Here is a 15,928-nt window from a genome sequence, read left to right as displayed (position 1 = left end):
TAATTTTACAGCTAGACATTAGTCATTATATATGCATATAGTCCACGAAATCAAAGCTGGGACTTGTAAGCCATTTTCATTAGTTATTTATTTTAGAAAGAATCAGGCAAAGTAGTGACTTTTTCCATTTGGATGACATGCTAAACTGAATTGTCATCTAAAATTGGTTCCCATTAATGCAGAAATGCTAGCTACTTGGTCAAGGTGAGAGACCTAGCTAGCCAAGCTTAATCACGCGCTTTCCTGGTTGTTCCCACTGGCAATTAATGATTATTCCTTCCTAATTAAGTTACTCTTTAATGTATGATTATGATGGTTGTCAGACACTAAACCCTTTATATATAATATATTATGGGAAGAAAAAAATTATTATTATTATTCCTTTTGTTAGTCTATTTGAAATTAATATTAAAAAAAAGAATGAAAAGAAAATAAATATTTTAAAATATAAATTTTAGTATTGTACGATTGAATCTGTTGTATTTTATTTATATCATGGTTAAACTTGAACGCCAATAAGATGAAAATTAAGCTCACTGACCTAGTCTGCATAATTTGTATATTTGAAGGGTATATAGGTTATTTTATCTAGCCATTGCCAGTTTGACATCCATGAAAGTCAAAGAAGATATATGCTCGATCACTCACTCCAAAACCTGATAGGCTAATAGGATGGAAAATCTTGTAAAATAAGCAACTGTTGAAGGGAGCCAATGTAGACTGTTTCCTCTTAGTTACCATGGAAACCCTCAAACTTAGACAGCTTCAAGCTTTTCTTCTATGCACCTATACACGTTTTTGTTTACAAAGTAAGACTGCCACACTCATCTTTACTATATCTCTTCTTGCCTATAAATACTTGGTTAACATCAACCTTTATCTCCATCTCCAACTTGCTCATTCAACTTTCATCCAAGTTCTTTCTTTGCTCGTCTCTTATTCATTCATTAATTCTTTACAGTATTGGGTTATTTGGGTTGTACAGTAACTATGCCAACCATCGAAATTTACTTGGCTTTCTTTGTTACTATGTCTATAATGGTGTCAGTGTCATTGGCAATGCCATCACTCAAAGTGGGTTACTATCAATCAACTTGTCATTCTGCAGAGACCATTGTGAGAAATACTGTGAACAAAGCTGTGTCAAGGAACCCTGGCCTAGCAGCTGGCATCATCAGAATGCATTTCCATGATTGTTTTGTCAGGGTATGTTAGCTCTTTGCAACACCATTTAACTTGTTATTGTTCATTTTAGCTCTTTGCAACACCAATTAACTCTGTCATATGTTCTATAGAATCTGTTAATTTGCCATTTTTCTTAAGCTTCTCATGCATGTTTCAAAGTAATTATTCATCGAAAAAGAGAAGTTTCAAAGTCATTTTAAAGACCCATTAATATATATATTTGTTAAGCTTCTTATGCATTTTTCAAAGTCACTTTTAAGGCCCATTAATCATGTTATATTTAATAGAATCTGTAATTTTCTTTATGAAAAAAATTATATTTTCTAAAATGACAGATGGCCTTAATAATTAATATAAAACCATATAACTTGGAAGAATAGAAAACCAAAGTGAGAGGTGGGGATTGAACCTAGTTGATCATTACATATAGATGTACTCATGTACCTAAATTTGTAGACCCTCCTTTTTTTGCCACTAGAAGAATGCTTTGAAAGTTACTTAATTACCAAGTTGTTACAGCTGAATCATGTTTTGCATTTTATCTATGCCAGGGTTGTGATGCTTCTATCCTACTTGATTCAACCCCTGGAAATCCAGCCGAGAGAGATAGTCTAGTCAACAATCCAAGCTTAAGAGGTTTTGAAGTGATATTTGAGGCAAAGGCTGAACTTGAAGCTCAATGCCCACAAACAGTCTCATGTGCAGACATTATTGCATTTGCTGCTCGTGACAGTGCTTACAAAGTTGGAGGCATAAATTACAAAGTTCCATCAGGACGCCGTGATGGCAGAATTTCACGTCAAAGCGAGCCTATTCTAAACCTTCCACCACCTACCTTCAATGCTCAGGAACTCGAACAAAGATTTGCACAAAAAGGACTTAGTCTTGATAAAATGGTGACACTTTCTGGTGCACATTCCATAGGAAGGTCACATTGTTCTTCTTTCTCAAAGCGATTATACACTTTCAATGAAACAAATCCACAAGACCCTTCAATGGATCCCATATTTGCTAGAGACCTAAAGACCAAGTGTCCACAAAATGGTGGAATTGATGATCCAACAGTACCACTTGATGTACTTACACCACATAGGCTTGACAATAAGTATTATACAAATTTGAATAAACACCATGGCTTATTGACATCTGATCAATCACTTTTGAGTAGCCCTTCTACAGTTGGAATTGTCAGAAATAATGCAAGGCATGGTGAAACATGGGCTAATAAGTTTGCAGCAGCTATGGTGAAAATGGGTTACATTGATTTGCTTATAGGAAGTCAAGGTGAGATCAGGACAGATTGTAGCTTTGTGAACTAGATATTACAGGTTTATTGGTATGACTATTGAAATTATTTTTTATTATTTTTTTACATTGATTCATTAGTCAATGTTGATTCAAATGTAAATTCATTCTTTTGTAAGTTTTTGAACAAATTTTGTTGAGAAATTAATGGGATAAACTTGTATTCGTTGGATGTTACAAAATGTGCATAGCGTTTGTGTGTGGAACTTTAAAATTTTGTTCATTGTTTTATTTACAACTTTTTTTATTGAAAAATTGTACCAAAATGATGACTAGGTTGAATCTTGGTGTGACGGCGTCTTTTATAAAAGGCGACAAATCACAAATTCAAGTACATAAATTAGCTTCTCAAATTAATTTAGAGTAAGACGGTTTATTATTACCTCTTCTAGACTCCACAAAAATTGGAGCTTTGTGCAAAACTCTTGGCAAGTGGGTTGTGATTTTGTCGCTAATTAATGAGACAGCTCAAGCTTGTGCCTACATACATATGGCCATAGGCTTACTTCTAGCGAGACTTGGATGGAATCATCCAATCCAAGTAGCCCATTGAGACAGTGTTGGCATTACAAAAAGTGGGATTTGAGTATTACGAGTATACTGAACTGATGGGTTGGGATTTGGGAGAGCTCAATGTCATTTCGTAGAGTCTGTTTGGATAGAACTTATTGCTGAAAATTAAAAACTGAAAATACTGTAGCAAAATAATTTTTAAATGTGTAAAAAGTACTGTTCATGCCAAAAATTACTGTTTATTGGCCTAAAATCACTGTTCATGGCCAATGAACAGTGACAGGCACGCTGAAAAAAAAAAAAAAAAATTCAAAACGTAGACGCTGGACGTTGAATCCAAACGCCCTCGTAGACATCTAAAATCTAGGCCTAAATACTGTACGGTTGTACAATGTCATTATTTGTTTCCATTGAGCTTGAGCTTAGCTAATTATAACCCACACTAAAAAAAACATTGAACAAACCATCATATTATTCAATCAACGATATTTAATTTTTAGACACACCCAAATTCACTTCTTCTCATTAAAAAAATAAAAATAAAAATTCACATCTAATTTCACAACACACTTAAATATTAACTTATAATTAGATTTATTACTTACACATAAGTAGACCGATGATAGTTGGTGAAAAAGTAAAATGATTGTGCGCTAATCACAAGTTGACATCCAAGTATATTGAATATGTCTACTATCTATAAATTTTTTCTTATTATTATAATAAATATCCATTAATTCAGTTATTCACTTAATATTAAAATGTATGAACATCAAATTTTCTATGGATTCTGAACTAAGGAAAAAGCAAAAAAGATAAAGAAAAAAGAAAGAGTGAAATCAGAAATCCTAAATAATATTTACAGCCATAGGTAGCACACTGCATTTATGGATAAATTTAGATGCTACTTATCCTTTTCTTAATAGGTAGCACACTGTAAAATGGGTTTCCATTAAACAGAAATGCTAGCTACTTGGTCAAGCATGCTAAACTAAACTGTCACCTAAAATGGGTTCCCATCAATGCGTAAAAGCTAGCTACTTGGTCAAGCATGCTTAATCACGCGCTTTCCTACTTGTTCCCGCTGGCAATAAATGCTTAATAATAATAAGTAATTGAATAAAAAATATAATTAAATATTGAATAAAAATAGAAAACAATTGAAAAAACAAAGTAATTAAATGATTTTTTTTTGCTACAGTCAATTTGAAATTTTTTATATATATAAAAATAATGAAAAGGCAATAAATATAAAAATTTACTATTGGATCTCTTGCATTTTATTTCTATCCTTTCCAAAGAGGGACAAAAAACAAAACCAAAACGTCATGTAAAGCCAGAAGACAAGAACCCAAAATAGTACTAAGAAAAAGATAATGAAAATTTCATTGACTTAGTCTGCAAATTAAATATGTACAGTTATTTTACCTAGCCATTGCCAGTTTGACATCCATGAAAGTCAAAGAAGATAAACGCTTGACCACCCACTCCAAAACTTGTAAAATAAGCAACTGTTTGTGGAGTGAGCCAAAGAAGAGACTGTTTCCTCTTTCTTAACAAGGAAACCCTCAAACTTAGACGGCTTCAAGTTTTTCTTTCTATGCAGCAATACACGTTTTTGTTTTCTTCTGCCTGACCTCACTAACTTCTTTCCTATAAATACTTGGCTAACATCAACCTTTATCTTCATCTCCTTCTTGCTTATAATATTCTTCTTTAACTATCAGTTCTTTCTTAGCTCTTTTCTCTGAGTCTTATTCATTCACTCTTTACAGTAACGGGATATTTGGGTTGTAGAGTAACTATGAGAAGCATCAAATTTTGCTTGGTTTTCCTTGTTAGCATGTCTTTGATGGTGTCAATGTCACTGGCGATGCCATCACTCAAAATGGGTTACTATCAATTAATTTGTCCTTCTGCAGAGACCATTGTGAGAAACGCTGTGAACAAAGCCTTGTCAAGCAACCCTGGCCTAGCTGCTGGCCTCATCAGAATGCATTTTCATGACTGTTTTGTCAGGGTATGTTAGCACTTTGCAACACCAATTAACTTGTTATATGTTCACTAGCTAGAATCTGTACCGAAATTTGCACACTTCTCCTTTTGCTTTATTTTACGGCTAAAAGAATATACCTTATAAGCTACTTAATTACTAAGCTGTTAGAGTTAAATATTATTTTTAATGTTACTTATGCCAGGGTTGTGATGCCTCTGTCTTACTTGATTCAACCCGTGGAAATCAAGCGGAGAGAGATAGTCCAGTCAACAATCCAAGCTTAAGAGGCTTTGAAGTGATATTTGAGGCGAAGGCTGCACTTGAAGCTCAATGCCCACAAACAGTCTCTTGTGCAGACATTATTGCATTTGCTGCTCGTGACAGTGCTTACAAAGTTGGAGGCATAAGTTACAAAGTTCCATCAGGACGCCGTGATGGCAGGGTGTCACGTAAAAATGAGCCTATTGACAACCTTCCACCACCCACCTTCAATGTTCAAGAACTCGAACAAAGATTTGCACAAAAAGGACTTAGTCTTGATGAAATGGTGACACTTTCTAGTGCACATTCTATTGGAAGGTCACATTGTTCTTCTTTCTCAAAGCGATTATACAATTTTAGTGAAACAAATCCACAAGACCCTTCAATGGATCCTATATTTGCTAGAGCCTTAACGACCAAGTGTCCACAAAATGCTGGCAATGTCGATCCAATTGTGCCACTTGATGTACTTACACCAAATAGGCTTGATAATAAGTACTATATAAATTTGAAGAACCACCATGGTATATTGACCTCTGATCAATCTCTTTTGAGTAGCCCTTCAACGGTCGGAATTGTCAGGAATAATGCAAGGCAAGTTAAAACATGGGCTTATAAGTTTGTAGCAGCTATGGTGAAAATGGGTTACGTTGATGTGCTTATAGGAACTCAAGGTGAGATCAGGAAAAATTGTAGGTTTGTGAACTAGATAATATAGGTTTATCGGCGTGACTACTAAAATTATTTTGTATTATTTTCTTACATTGATTCATTATTCAATGTTGATTCAAATGTGAATTCATTCTTTTGTAAGTTTTTGAACAAATTTTGATGAGAAATTAATGGGATAAACTTGTATTCGCTAGATGTTACAAAATGTGCATATCTCTTTTTACAACCTCTTTTTCATTGCTTTATTAATGGAAATTTTTTTCATTGCTTTATTTACAACCTCTTTATTTATTTATTTATTTATTTTAGAATAAAATCATACAAAAATGTGTGTAGTGAATGACTGAATGTAACACAAAGAAAAAAAATTATTTGAAAGAGTTATTATCCAATAGTTGACTCTAAATTGCAGTTCACTTTCTACCCTGTTCTTTTATGTACTCCATATAATAAAGGAAAGATTTCAAACCTAAGTTCTCCAAATTTGGAGAATAAGACAATAATATCGAGCTCTTGATAGTTCTCCCTCTAACTTTGGCACTTACGTCAGAATCATACAATTTCATTCACTAAAAAACAACAGAGGAAACTTTTAATTGTTCAAAATCCCTATTTTATTGAATCCACCAACCATTGAATAGTGAATTATGTGAAACATTGAATTAGATGATATTAATCCTTTTTTTAATATAGTTTTGCTTTCAAATTATGTAAATCCCATTTTAAAAATGGGTTACTTTGAAACATGTTGAAAGCTTGGATTTGTGTGTAAACACAAGAGCTGTTTAGACCCTCAATTAAAAAACTTACAGCAAGATTGCTTTTACTATAACTTTTTTAAGTGCAAAATAAGAATAAATGAAGGGCAATAAACCGATAACTACTCTAGTGCATAAACATGAATAACAAATAATAAAATTAAAGCACAAGAGTAAGGGAAGAGAGATACAACCATAAGATAACACTGAGACGTGTTATCGAAGAAGAAATTGAAGAACTTGGTGAAAAACCTCTCCGCTGCCCTCTAAGTGGTAAATCGATCCACCAGACAATAAGTTGGGATACACGAATAGTAAGAGACCCTCCAAGCCTAATCTACCCAATGCATTTAAGCTCTCCAAGCTCCTACTCCAACAAGACTTCTTAAAACCGTGTCTTGTCTAGTTTTGTGGATCCCACAATACGCCAAATTGCATCCGCCAAGCCTCACCGACTTCTTTTGGCAAATCTCTAAAGCTTCCTAAGCTCCAAAACACTCTCTTCACTCTGAAAAGGTGCGAGTTGTGTTTGTGTATAAATCTTCTCTCAAGGTATGACAATGGGAAAGGGAAGGAGAAGAAGCTACAATAATTTCTCACTAAGGATGAGTAACTCTCTCTCTCTCTAAAAGTTGGTGTGTGTATTGTTGAAATCCTATTTAGGGTTTTTCTCTCTGAATGACCTCCTTATAATTTCTATGGGTAATGAGGGTATATATAGAATGAGTGAAGGGTAAGAAAGTCACACTTTAAAATTCTCCAGGTAGAGAGTTTTGTGGGTATCTCGCGGGAATGTCTTACCCACAAGACACTTGCGAAATCCTCCAGGCTGGCACTATTCTTCAGCTTCTAGTATGTGCTTCTCACATGGCTCTTTCACGTTAGCTTCTAGCGAGCTTCTCACCAAATCCATTTGTTCTTCAATTCATGTTCGATTTTTCACCAACTTAATACTAAACCTAATACAATAAAATCCCACAAAAATACAAGGAAATAAATTTATGCAATTATAACATTTTTTGTTATGGAATAACCTAACACTAATGTTATGAGAAAAATCATGACTTAACACATGTTATCAATCAAGTTGTTTATATAACTCAATTGCTACAATAACCAGATAAGTGACCAGAGGTCTAGCCTTAGTGTGATACCAATTTCTTTAATTAAAAGCAATATGTCAGGAGTTCGGGTACCAGAATCGGCCTCTCAAATAATTGTCAAATAAGTTGTGGGGCTTAGCCACACAAAATTGAACACCCTTGAAAGTTGAAACCACCATATTATTCTATTAACTATTATTATCACAATTCATCTATAGACATGCCCATATTCACACCTAATATCACAACATATTTGAATATTAATTTGTAATTGAATTCATCACATACATATGGGCTCACCAATGACAATTGATGAAAGAGTGAAATTGTTATCCACTAATCACGAGTACATCCGAGCATATCATTAAATTAAGTGTATCTATAAAATTTTTCTTATTATTATAACAAATATCCATTAATTTTGTTATTCACTTAATATTAACATGTATGAGCATCTAATTCGCTTAATATTAAAATCACTTAGTCATACCCCTTTGTTAGGTTTTTAATATTTAGTCTAAAATGTTGAGGTTCTAATTTAATTTTATGTTGGAAAAATCGAGAACAAAAATATGTCTAGTATAAGATCTTAGTGTCTTAGAAGTGTTTTAGACATTACTCAAATTGATATGAGTCAAGATTCAAGAACATACAAACTGCAAAAAGAAGAATTCAAAAAATGTCAAGCTTGATCGATCGAAGAGAAGCCTCGACTGATTGAACAACAATTTTGTAAAATTTTAAATCAGGCCCAACAGCCCGCAAAATATTTTGGATTTGAATCCAACACTACTAGGTATAAAAGGGAAACTCTAATACGCATTTTTCAAGGCTTGAGAGTTACTTCTGTGAGATATGTGAGGTTCTATAACCTTTTAACTCTACAAGTACCTACTAAAGATCAAATCCATATTGCTAGTAACGGTGGAGTAAAGTTGCTATCAAACCTTCAGCTATCAAGCGTACTGAAAATCAAAGCATGAACAAGTGTTTCATGGGAGAACAAGATCAAGATCAAGGAAGTCTATGGAGTCAGAGCCAAATTTGGTAACTGTGTTAGATTTACTTACGTGAGCGTACAATTTTTTTCACCAAGTAAGACTAAAAGATGCAAAAATTAATGGTTCAACTCCCCATATTGTTGTTTCCACTAATAATTGAACAATGAATTATGTGAAATATTGGCTTTACATTAAACTAATCCTTTTTTTTTATGTAAAGTTTTACTTTCAAATGACATAAATCTTATTTTAAATATGGTTTACTTTGTAATATGTTTTTTAATCATGTTGTTCATATAAATTAATTGCTATAAAGACTAGATAAGTGGCACAATGAATTAGAAGAAATTTTTCACTCCAATAAGGGAAGTCGTCAAATCTTTCACAAAAGTTATAAGCCCTGCCATGAATCCCACATTAGGACCCACTCCCGAGTTTGAAAAGTGAGGAGTGAATAATTTCTCAAGAGTTAGTGAAGGCTAAGACATGCTATGGTTGATTGAATGTTGGTTCCTAAATTGGAAAAAGGAGATACAACTAGCATAACGAAACAAGTATCCTAGAAAATGTTGGTTTCAAACACTTACACTGAACAACATTATATTAATTATAAATCAACAAAAGAGGTGATCTCAGTAACCTTTTATGTGAATTTTTTATCTAGCCAAACTATAAAAAAAGATTACGAAGAAAGGTGCGAGAAACATTGAGTGGTTGAACTAAGCTATAAAAGTTGTATTTTCCCAACTATTCATTGTTTCTTAGACTTTAGTCCACGAAATAAAAGTAGGGATTTATAAGTTGATAAAGTTGCTTCATCAAACAAGGAATGGACTTTTTCCTTGGGTTGACATATAAATGATCATCTTAAATGAGTTTCGATTGATAATGAAATTGTAGATTAAATTATAAATATAATAAGTAGACTTCACTGCTATGAAGTGAGAGAAGAGAGCGTGTTACTATATTTTGAATATACAAAATAATACTATCGCACACATTTGGTGCGATGGTCACTCCACAAGTATAAGTGTTTGTGAGGTGTGGGAGACAAATGTCGGGTTCAAGTCCCTAAAAAAAAACTTTACACATATATACACTTAAATTAAACTAGAGTAGAATTTTTATCTTATAAAAAAAGAGAAAAGAATACTAAATAATTACTCTATTTATCACTTGTTTTATTAATTGTAATACTGTATATAAACACAATTTATATAATGAATGCAAGAAATGATATAAATAGATTTTTATAAAAATATAGTTGAAAAGAAAAAGATAGAAAAATATATTTTTTAATTCTGCTTTCCTAGTCTATTTGAAATCTTTAAAATAGAATGATCATATTCCCCAAATTTTTTTCCTTTCTATCTCTTGAAAAACTCTCAAACAGTAGAATAATGGTGGGATCCACTATACCTTTCAGTACAGACTTCCATCCATTTCTTTGTCCTAATCAAGATGTTAAAATGTCATGAAAAAGTAGAGCCTGTAAAAAAAAATATTGAATATTAAGCTAACTGACCTAGTCTGCATAAGATGCATGTACGTCGGTTCTATATATATATATGCACATAATATGCGTTATATTACCTTCTTACCCTCCCCATTGCCAAGTTGACATCCCTGAAAGTCAAATAACATTAATACATCACCACCCACTCAAAACCTAAGAGGCTAATAGGATGGAAAGATCTTCAAGTGAGCCAAAGAGGACTGTTTCCTCTTTGTGACCATGGAAACCCTCAAACTTAGACAGCTTCAAGCCTTTCTTCTCCGCAGCAATACACGTTTTGGTTTTCAAAGAAAAACTGCCAGTCCCATCTTCACTAACTTTATTCCTATATATACTTGGCTAACAACAACCTTTATCTTCATCTCATTCTTGCTTTAAATATTCTTCTTTATCTGTTCTTTCTTTCTTCTTTCACTCTGAGTTTATTTATTCACTCATTAGAGTATTGCAGTTTTTAATGCGTTGTAGAGTAACTATGGCAACAATCAATTTTTTCTTGGTTTTCTTTGTTACTATGTTTATGATGGTGTCAATGTCACTGGCGATGCCATTACTCAAGGTGGGTTACTATCAATCAACTTGTCCTTCTGCAGAGTCCATTGTGAGAAACGCTGTGTTTAAAGCCGTATCAAGCAACCCTGGCCTTGCTGCTGGTCTCATCAGAATGCATTTTCATGACTGTTTTGTCAGGGTATGTTAGAACTTTGCAACGCGAATTAACTTGTTATACGTTCACTAGAATCTGTACCTAAATTTCCACTCTTCTACTTTTCCTTTTTTTTCCCGCAAAAAGAATATACATTATAAGCCACTTAATTACTAAGTTGTTGGAGTTAAATCTTATTTTCAAAGTTATTTATGCCAGGGCTGTGATGCCTCTGTCTTACTCGAATCAACTCCTGGAAATCTAGCAGAGAGAGACAGTCCGGTCAACAATCCAAGCTTAAGAGGTTTTGAAGTGATATTTGAGGCGAAAGCTGCACTTGAAGCTCAATGGCCACAAATAGTCTCTTGTGCAGACATTATTGCATTTGCCGCTCGTGACAGTGCTTACAAAGTTGGAGGCATAAGTTACAAAGTTCCGTCAGGACGCCGTGATGGCAGGGTGTCACGTAAAAATGAGCCTATTGACAACCTTCCACCACCTACCTTCAATGCTCAGGAACTCGAACAGAGATTTGCGCAAAAAGGACTTAGTCTTGATGAAATGGTGACACTTTCTGGTGCACATTCTATAGGAAGGTCACATTGTTCTTCTTTCTCAAAGCGATTATACAATTTTAGTGACACAAATCCACAAGACCCTTTAATGGATCCTATATTTGCTAGAGACTTAAAGATCAAGTGTCCACAAAATGCTAGCAATGTTGATCCAACTGTGCCACTTGATGTACTTACACCAAATAGGCTTGATAATAAGTACTATATAAATTTGAAGAACCACCATGGCTTATTGACCTCTGATCAATCTCTTTTGAGTAGCCCCTCAACGGTTGGAATTGTCAACAATAATGCAAGGCAAGGTGAAACATGGGCTTATAAGTTTGTAGCAGCTATGGTGAAAATGGGTTACGTTGATGTGCTTACAGGAAGTCAGGGTGAGATCAGGAAAGATTGTAGGTTTGTGAACTAGATATTATAGGTTTATTGGTGTGACTATTGAAATTATTTTGTATTATTTTATTACATTGATTCATTATTCAATGCTGATTCAAATGTACCTTCATTCTTTTTTAAGTTTTTGAACAAATTTTGTTGAGAAATTAATGGGATAGACTTGTATTTATTGGATGTTACAAAATGTGCATAGCATTTCTACGTGGAAATTGAAAATTATTTTCGTTGCTTTATTTACAACCTTGTTCTTAATTTTTTTTAAAATCATACAAAAATGTTTGCAGTGGATGTAAAATAATAATAATAATAATAACAAAAAAAATACAGATTTGTGAGAGAGCTATTGTCAAATTAGCTGACTCTAACTTAGACTTTGATATTTCATTCAATCAAATTCAATAAATAACCCTCTAACTTTGTTTTTAATATCATAAATAGAGGATTCAAACATGTATTCTCCCTTTTAAGATTCGGAGAATACTATATAGTGTTGCATGGCTCCTGATAGTTGCCCCATTAACTTTGGCACTTGCATGAGTACAATTTCTTTCACCAAATAAGACCAAAAGAAGCAAAAATTAATTGTTAAAACTCCCCATATTATTATTTCCTCCAACGATTGAGCAATGAATTATGTGAAACATTGACTTTACATGAAATTAATCCATTTCTTTTGGTAAAGTTTTACTTTCAATTGAACTGAATCTCATTTTATATACGGTTTACTTTGTAATATGTTTTTTTAGTCAAGTATTTTATATAAATCAATTGCTATAATGACAAGATAAGTGGCACAGTAAGGTAGAAGAAAATGTTTCACTCCAATAAGGGGAGTCCTTCCTTCATTCATAAAAGTTATAGCCCCTACCATGAGTCCTACATTGGGATCCACCCCTTTTGTTGAGGAGTGAAAAATTTCTCATGAGTTAGAGAATTAGCCTATGTCTTTCTAAATTTATTTGTTTATTTTAGTATTAATTAAAACTTATATTTTCTATTTTACATTGACATTTCACAAAAACACTCACGTCAATCTTTTTATTTTATACTCTTTTCTCTTTAAATAATATTTTTTTTATTCTTTTTTTTATTATTTCATTAACCCACGTTCAAACACTTTCTCCCTCTTTTTGAACCCTATCTCACGGTTCCTTTTCTAAAAAAACTCTCTCTCTCTCTCATTGGCCTCCGCAACTCATATCATCAATCCAAAACTCTCTCCATCCGAGCCTCATCCTTCTCATGGCAGCGACGACAGCAGCGGTAAGTCTCCACGGCAAAGGCAACAACAACGCTAGCTCGGTTTTGGGCTTCTCAAATCTGAAAAGTCTCTCTCCACCAAAGCATTATCATCACTCTCTCTCATGACAGCGGTGATGACAGTGGTGAGCTTCCTTGGCAGAGGCGTCGGCTTGGGTTTTTGGTTGATTTGGGTTTTCCTTTGTGTTTTGTTTTGAGTTGATAATGTTTTTGGTTGATTTTGAGTTGTGTGTGGATAGGTTTGGGTTTATTTTGATTTGATTTCCATTGATTTTAGGTTGATTTTGCGTTTGGATTATGATGATTGTTGTGATGAGTAGTGGGTGGATGGGTGGTTCTAGGTTGCGGTGTTGTAGGGCTACGGTGGTAATGATTTGGTCTTCCTTTTTCCTCAATTTCGTTCTTCTTTCTCTGGGCATAGAAGAGAGTCATGGAATGAAAGAGAGAAGAGTTTTGACAAGACTGAGTGAAGCGAGAGAAACAAAACAAAATAATCGAATAAAAAGCTACAATAATTGTGTAAATATACATAGTTACTGCTAGCATACCAAAATAGGTCTCCTTGGGAACATTGGTTTCAAACACTTACACTGAACAACATTATATTAATTATTAATTATAAATCATTAAAAAAAGGTGACCTCAGTAACCTTTTATGTGAATCTTTTATCTAACCGAACTAAAAAAAAAAAAGATTACTTCACACACCTACCTCCAGTTCCGCTCCATCCAGATCGGCTTGTGCTTCATCCGCTCCCTCCTCCTCTTTGAGCGATGTGTCACTAGGAGATATCATGGCGCAGTTTCAGCGCATGGATGCTTGCCTCGATGCACTCTCTACAAAGTTGTATCAGGTGAATGTTCGTGTTGGTCGCATTGCTAGGTGACAGGCGACCATGAGTGGTTTTGCTCCTGAGGCTTCTCCTCCACTACCTCCTATGGCTTTCACGTCTGGGGATGATGATGGTGATGACGATGATGCTTCGGATGATGATGATGATGGAGATGCTAGCTCTACCAATGAGATGTCTTCTTGACACTCTACCCTTTGTCACTCGTGACAAAAAGGGGGAGTAGTTTTGGGTTATGAGAGTAGTCATACTTAGGGGGAGAGCATGTATAGGGACATTTTTGTTAGGGGAGTGTTGAGTGTTGAGGGATGTACTGAGAATTATTTTTATCTTTTTCTTTTCTCTACTTTAGATACATTTTTTTTTTCTTCTTGTACCTTAGGTCTTGTGACCATTATTACATACATTGTGCTCATTTTGTTATGTATATATATGATATTGTATATTTATTTTACCTATCTCTACATGTGATGTTTCTTTTCTTTCTTTATTCACATGTTTCTTTATTTGTATGCAATCTATTATTTCTATTTCACACTAAAATGCCTTGATGAGTTTTGTTTAAAAGTGTTTCAGAAATACAGGTTGTCAAAATCTACTTGTCATTAACTCTCTTCTTACAAAATTTTTCAAGAGTTTGTGATAAGATAAATTTTATTGTATTCAACAAGTGTATATGAGTTGAGTGATTTATGACTTCTCTCATATGTTCATTTGTTGATTGTGGTTTTGTCATGGATTGCCAAAGGGGGAGATTTTTAGGACATATGTGTTTCACTTGTTTAGAACATATGTCATTCATTATTTATGTAATTGGCTAATCCTCTGTCAAAACGCACTTTACTTATAATTGAGTAGATTTAGGATGAGGTTAATGCTTCAAGAAATAAGGTTTCAAGATCAAGTTTTAAAGCCATGGAAGTCTGTCCAAGAAACAAGTTGAGAAGTGCTCTTCATTAAAGCTCGACAGCTGGCTCGACAGCTACATCTATCGAGTTTTAAGAAGCTGTTCTAGCCCCGAGGCTCGACAGCTGCTCGACAGCACCTCGACACTTGTAGCTGTCGAGATTTAAGAAAAACAGATTCCTAGTTTTGTTTTAACTCTAATCTGTGGATGTGTCTTTGGACTTTCTTTTCTCCTAACCCTAGACATATCAAAGGATTATTTTAAGGGCCGTTAAAGTGGAGCAAGTTACACAAGCATTGAGAATTCCTTGTTCATGCAAATTGTAACTTGAGACGAAGTTCTTGCCCTAGTTCATCTTTCTTGTGAACAAGTTGCTGTGTCTTTGCACTGTAGGGTTTTGTAACCAAGCATCTTCTTGATCTTTATCATGTGGATGAATTGAAAAACTTTGCAGCCAACAAATCTTCTCTAGTTGGTGATTGAAGTTGCGTACTGGGATCCACACAATTGGTTAGTCACGTACTTGGGAGTCATGCATCAAAAGGAGAAACTGTCACTACAAAACAAGTCCAATTGGGTATTGGGGTAAGGGTTCAACTGTAGGTCGGTAAGGTACTTGAGATTCCTTTACTTGTCACTGCTTGTTGTGATAATAATGGAGTTTTGAGAGTGGTGACCTTAAATTTACTCGGTAGGGTTTTTGCCGTGTAGGTTTTTCCCATTTATAAACAAATCACCGTGTCATTTATTTTCCGCAGCATACTTTAGTTTATTGGTGATTTGTTTGTGTTACCACGCGTTTGCATGTTAATTTGATTAATTAATAACTTGGCTAATTAATCAATTTAATCCATCACAAGGGGTAAATACGTTTTTGACCTATCAAATTGTAACACTATATATATATATATATATATATATATATATATATATATATATATATATATATATATCATAGGCTAGTGAGATCAGGAAAGACTGTA

The 15,928-nt window shown here is 34.0% G+C and overlaps 3 protein-coding genes across 3 annotated transcripts; all 3 read left to right on the top strand.

The window, feature by feature from the left end:
* The first annotated feature begins 876 nt into the window (after nt 1–876).
* Nucleotides 877–2,712, top strand: LOC142629393 (peroxidase 5-like). Its single transcript, XM_075803373.1, has 2 exons — nt 877–1,206; nt 1,737–2,712. The coding sequence occupies exons 1-2, from the start codon at nt 991–993 to the stop codon at nt 2,502–2,504; spliced, it is 984 nt and encodes a 327-aa protein (XP_075659488.1). The 5' UTR covers nt 877–990; the 3' UTR covers nt 2,505–2,712.
* Nucleotides 2,713–4,697: 1,985 nt separating this feature from the next.
* LOC142629539 (peroxidase 5-like) lies at nt 4,698–6,121 on the top strand. The gene is made up of 2 exons (XM_075803547.1): nt 4,698–5,023; nt 5,202–6,121. The coding sequence occupies exons 1-2, from the start codon at nt 4,808–4,810 to the stop codon at nt 5,967–5,969; spliced, it is 984 nt and encodes a 327-aa protein (XP_075659662.1). The 5' UTR covers nt 4,698–4,807; the 3' UTR covers nt 5,970–6,121.
* Nucleotides 6,122–10,694: 4,573 nt separating this feature from the next.
* On the top strand, nt 10,695–12,075 carry LOC142629280 (peroxidase 5-like). Its single transcript, XM_075803231.1, has 2 exons — nt 10,695–11,001; nt 11,176–12,075. Exons 1-2 carry the CDS (start codon nt 10,768–10,770, stop codon nt 11,941–11,943), a joined length of 1,002 nt encoding a protein of 333 aa, XP_075659346.1. The 5' UTR covers nt 10,695–10,767; the 3' UTR covers nt 11,944–12,075.
* Nucleotides 12,076–15,928: the final 3,853 nt, after the last annotated feature.

This window comes from Castanea sativa, chromosome 3 (genome assembly GCF_040712315.1).
Source record: "Castanea sativa cultivar Marrone di Chiusa Pesio chromosome 3, ASM4071231v1".
Taxonomy (NCBI): domain Eukaryota; kingdom Viridiplantae; phylum Streptophyta; class Magnoliopsida; order Fagales; family Fagaceae; genus Castanea; species Castanea sativa.
The sequence above is the reverse complement of the archived record's forward strand: the minus strand, read 5'-3'. Positions and strand labels throughout refer to the sequence as shown.

Bases quoted from the DNA above. Each gene is read 5' to 3' on its own strand.
- LOC142629280 (XM_075803231.1), top strand. From the start codon at position 10,768: ATGCGTTGTAGAGTAACTATGGCAACAATCAATTTTTTCTTGGTTTTC. The intron at 11,002-11,175 runs GTATGTTAGAAC...TATTTATGCCAG, and splicing joins TTCATGACTGTTTTGTCAGG to GGCTGTGATGCCTCTGTCTT.
- LOC142629539 (XM_075803547.1), top strand. From the start codon at position 4,808: ATGAGAAGCATCAAATTTTGCTTGGTTTTCCTTGTTAGCATGTCTTTG. The intron at 5,024-5,201 runs GTATGTTAGCAC...TACTTATGCCAG, and splicing joins TTCATGACTGTTTTGTCAGG to GGTTGTGATGCCTCTGTCTT.
- LOC142629393 (XM_075803373.1), top strand. From the start codon at position 991: ATGCCAACCATCGAAATTTACTTGGCTTTCTTTGTTACTATGTCTATA. The intron at 1,207-1,736 runs GTATGTTAGCTC...TATCTATGCCAG, and splicing joins TCCATGATTGTTTTGTCAGG to GGTTGTGATGCTTCTATCCT.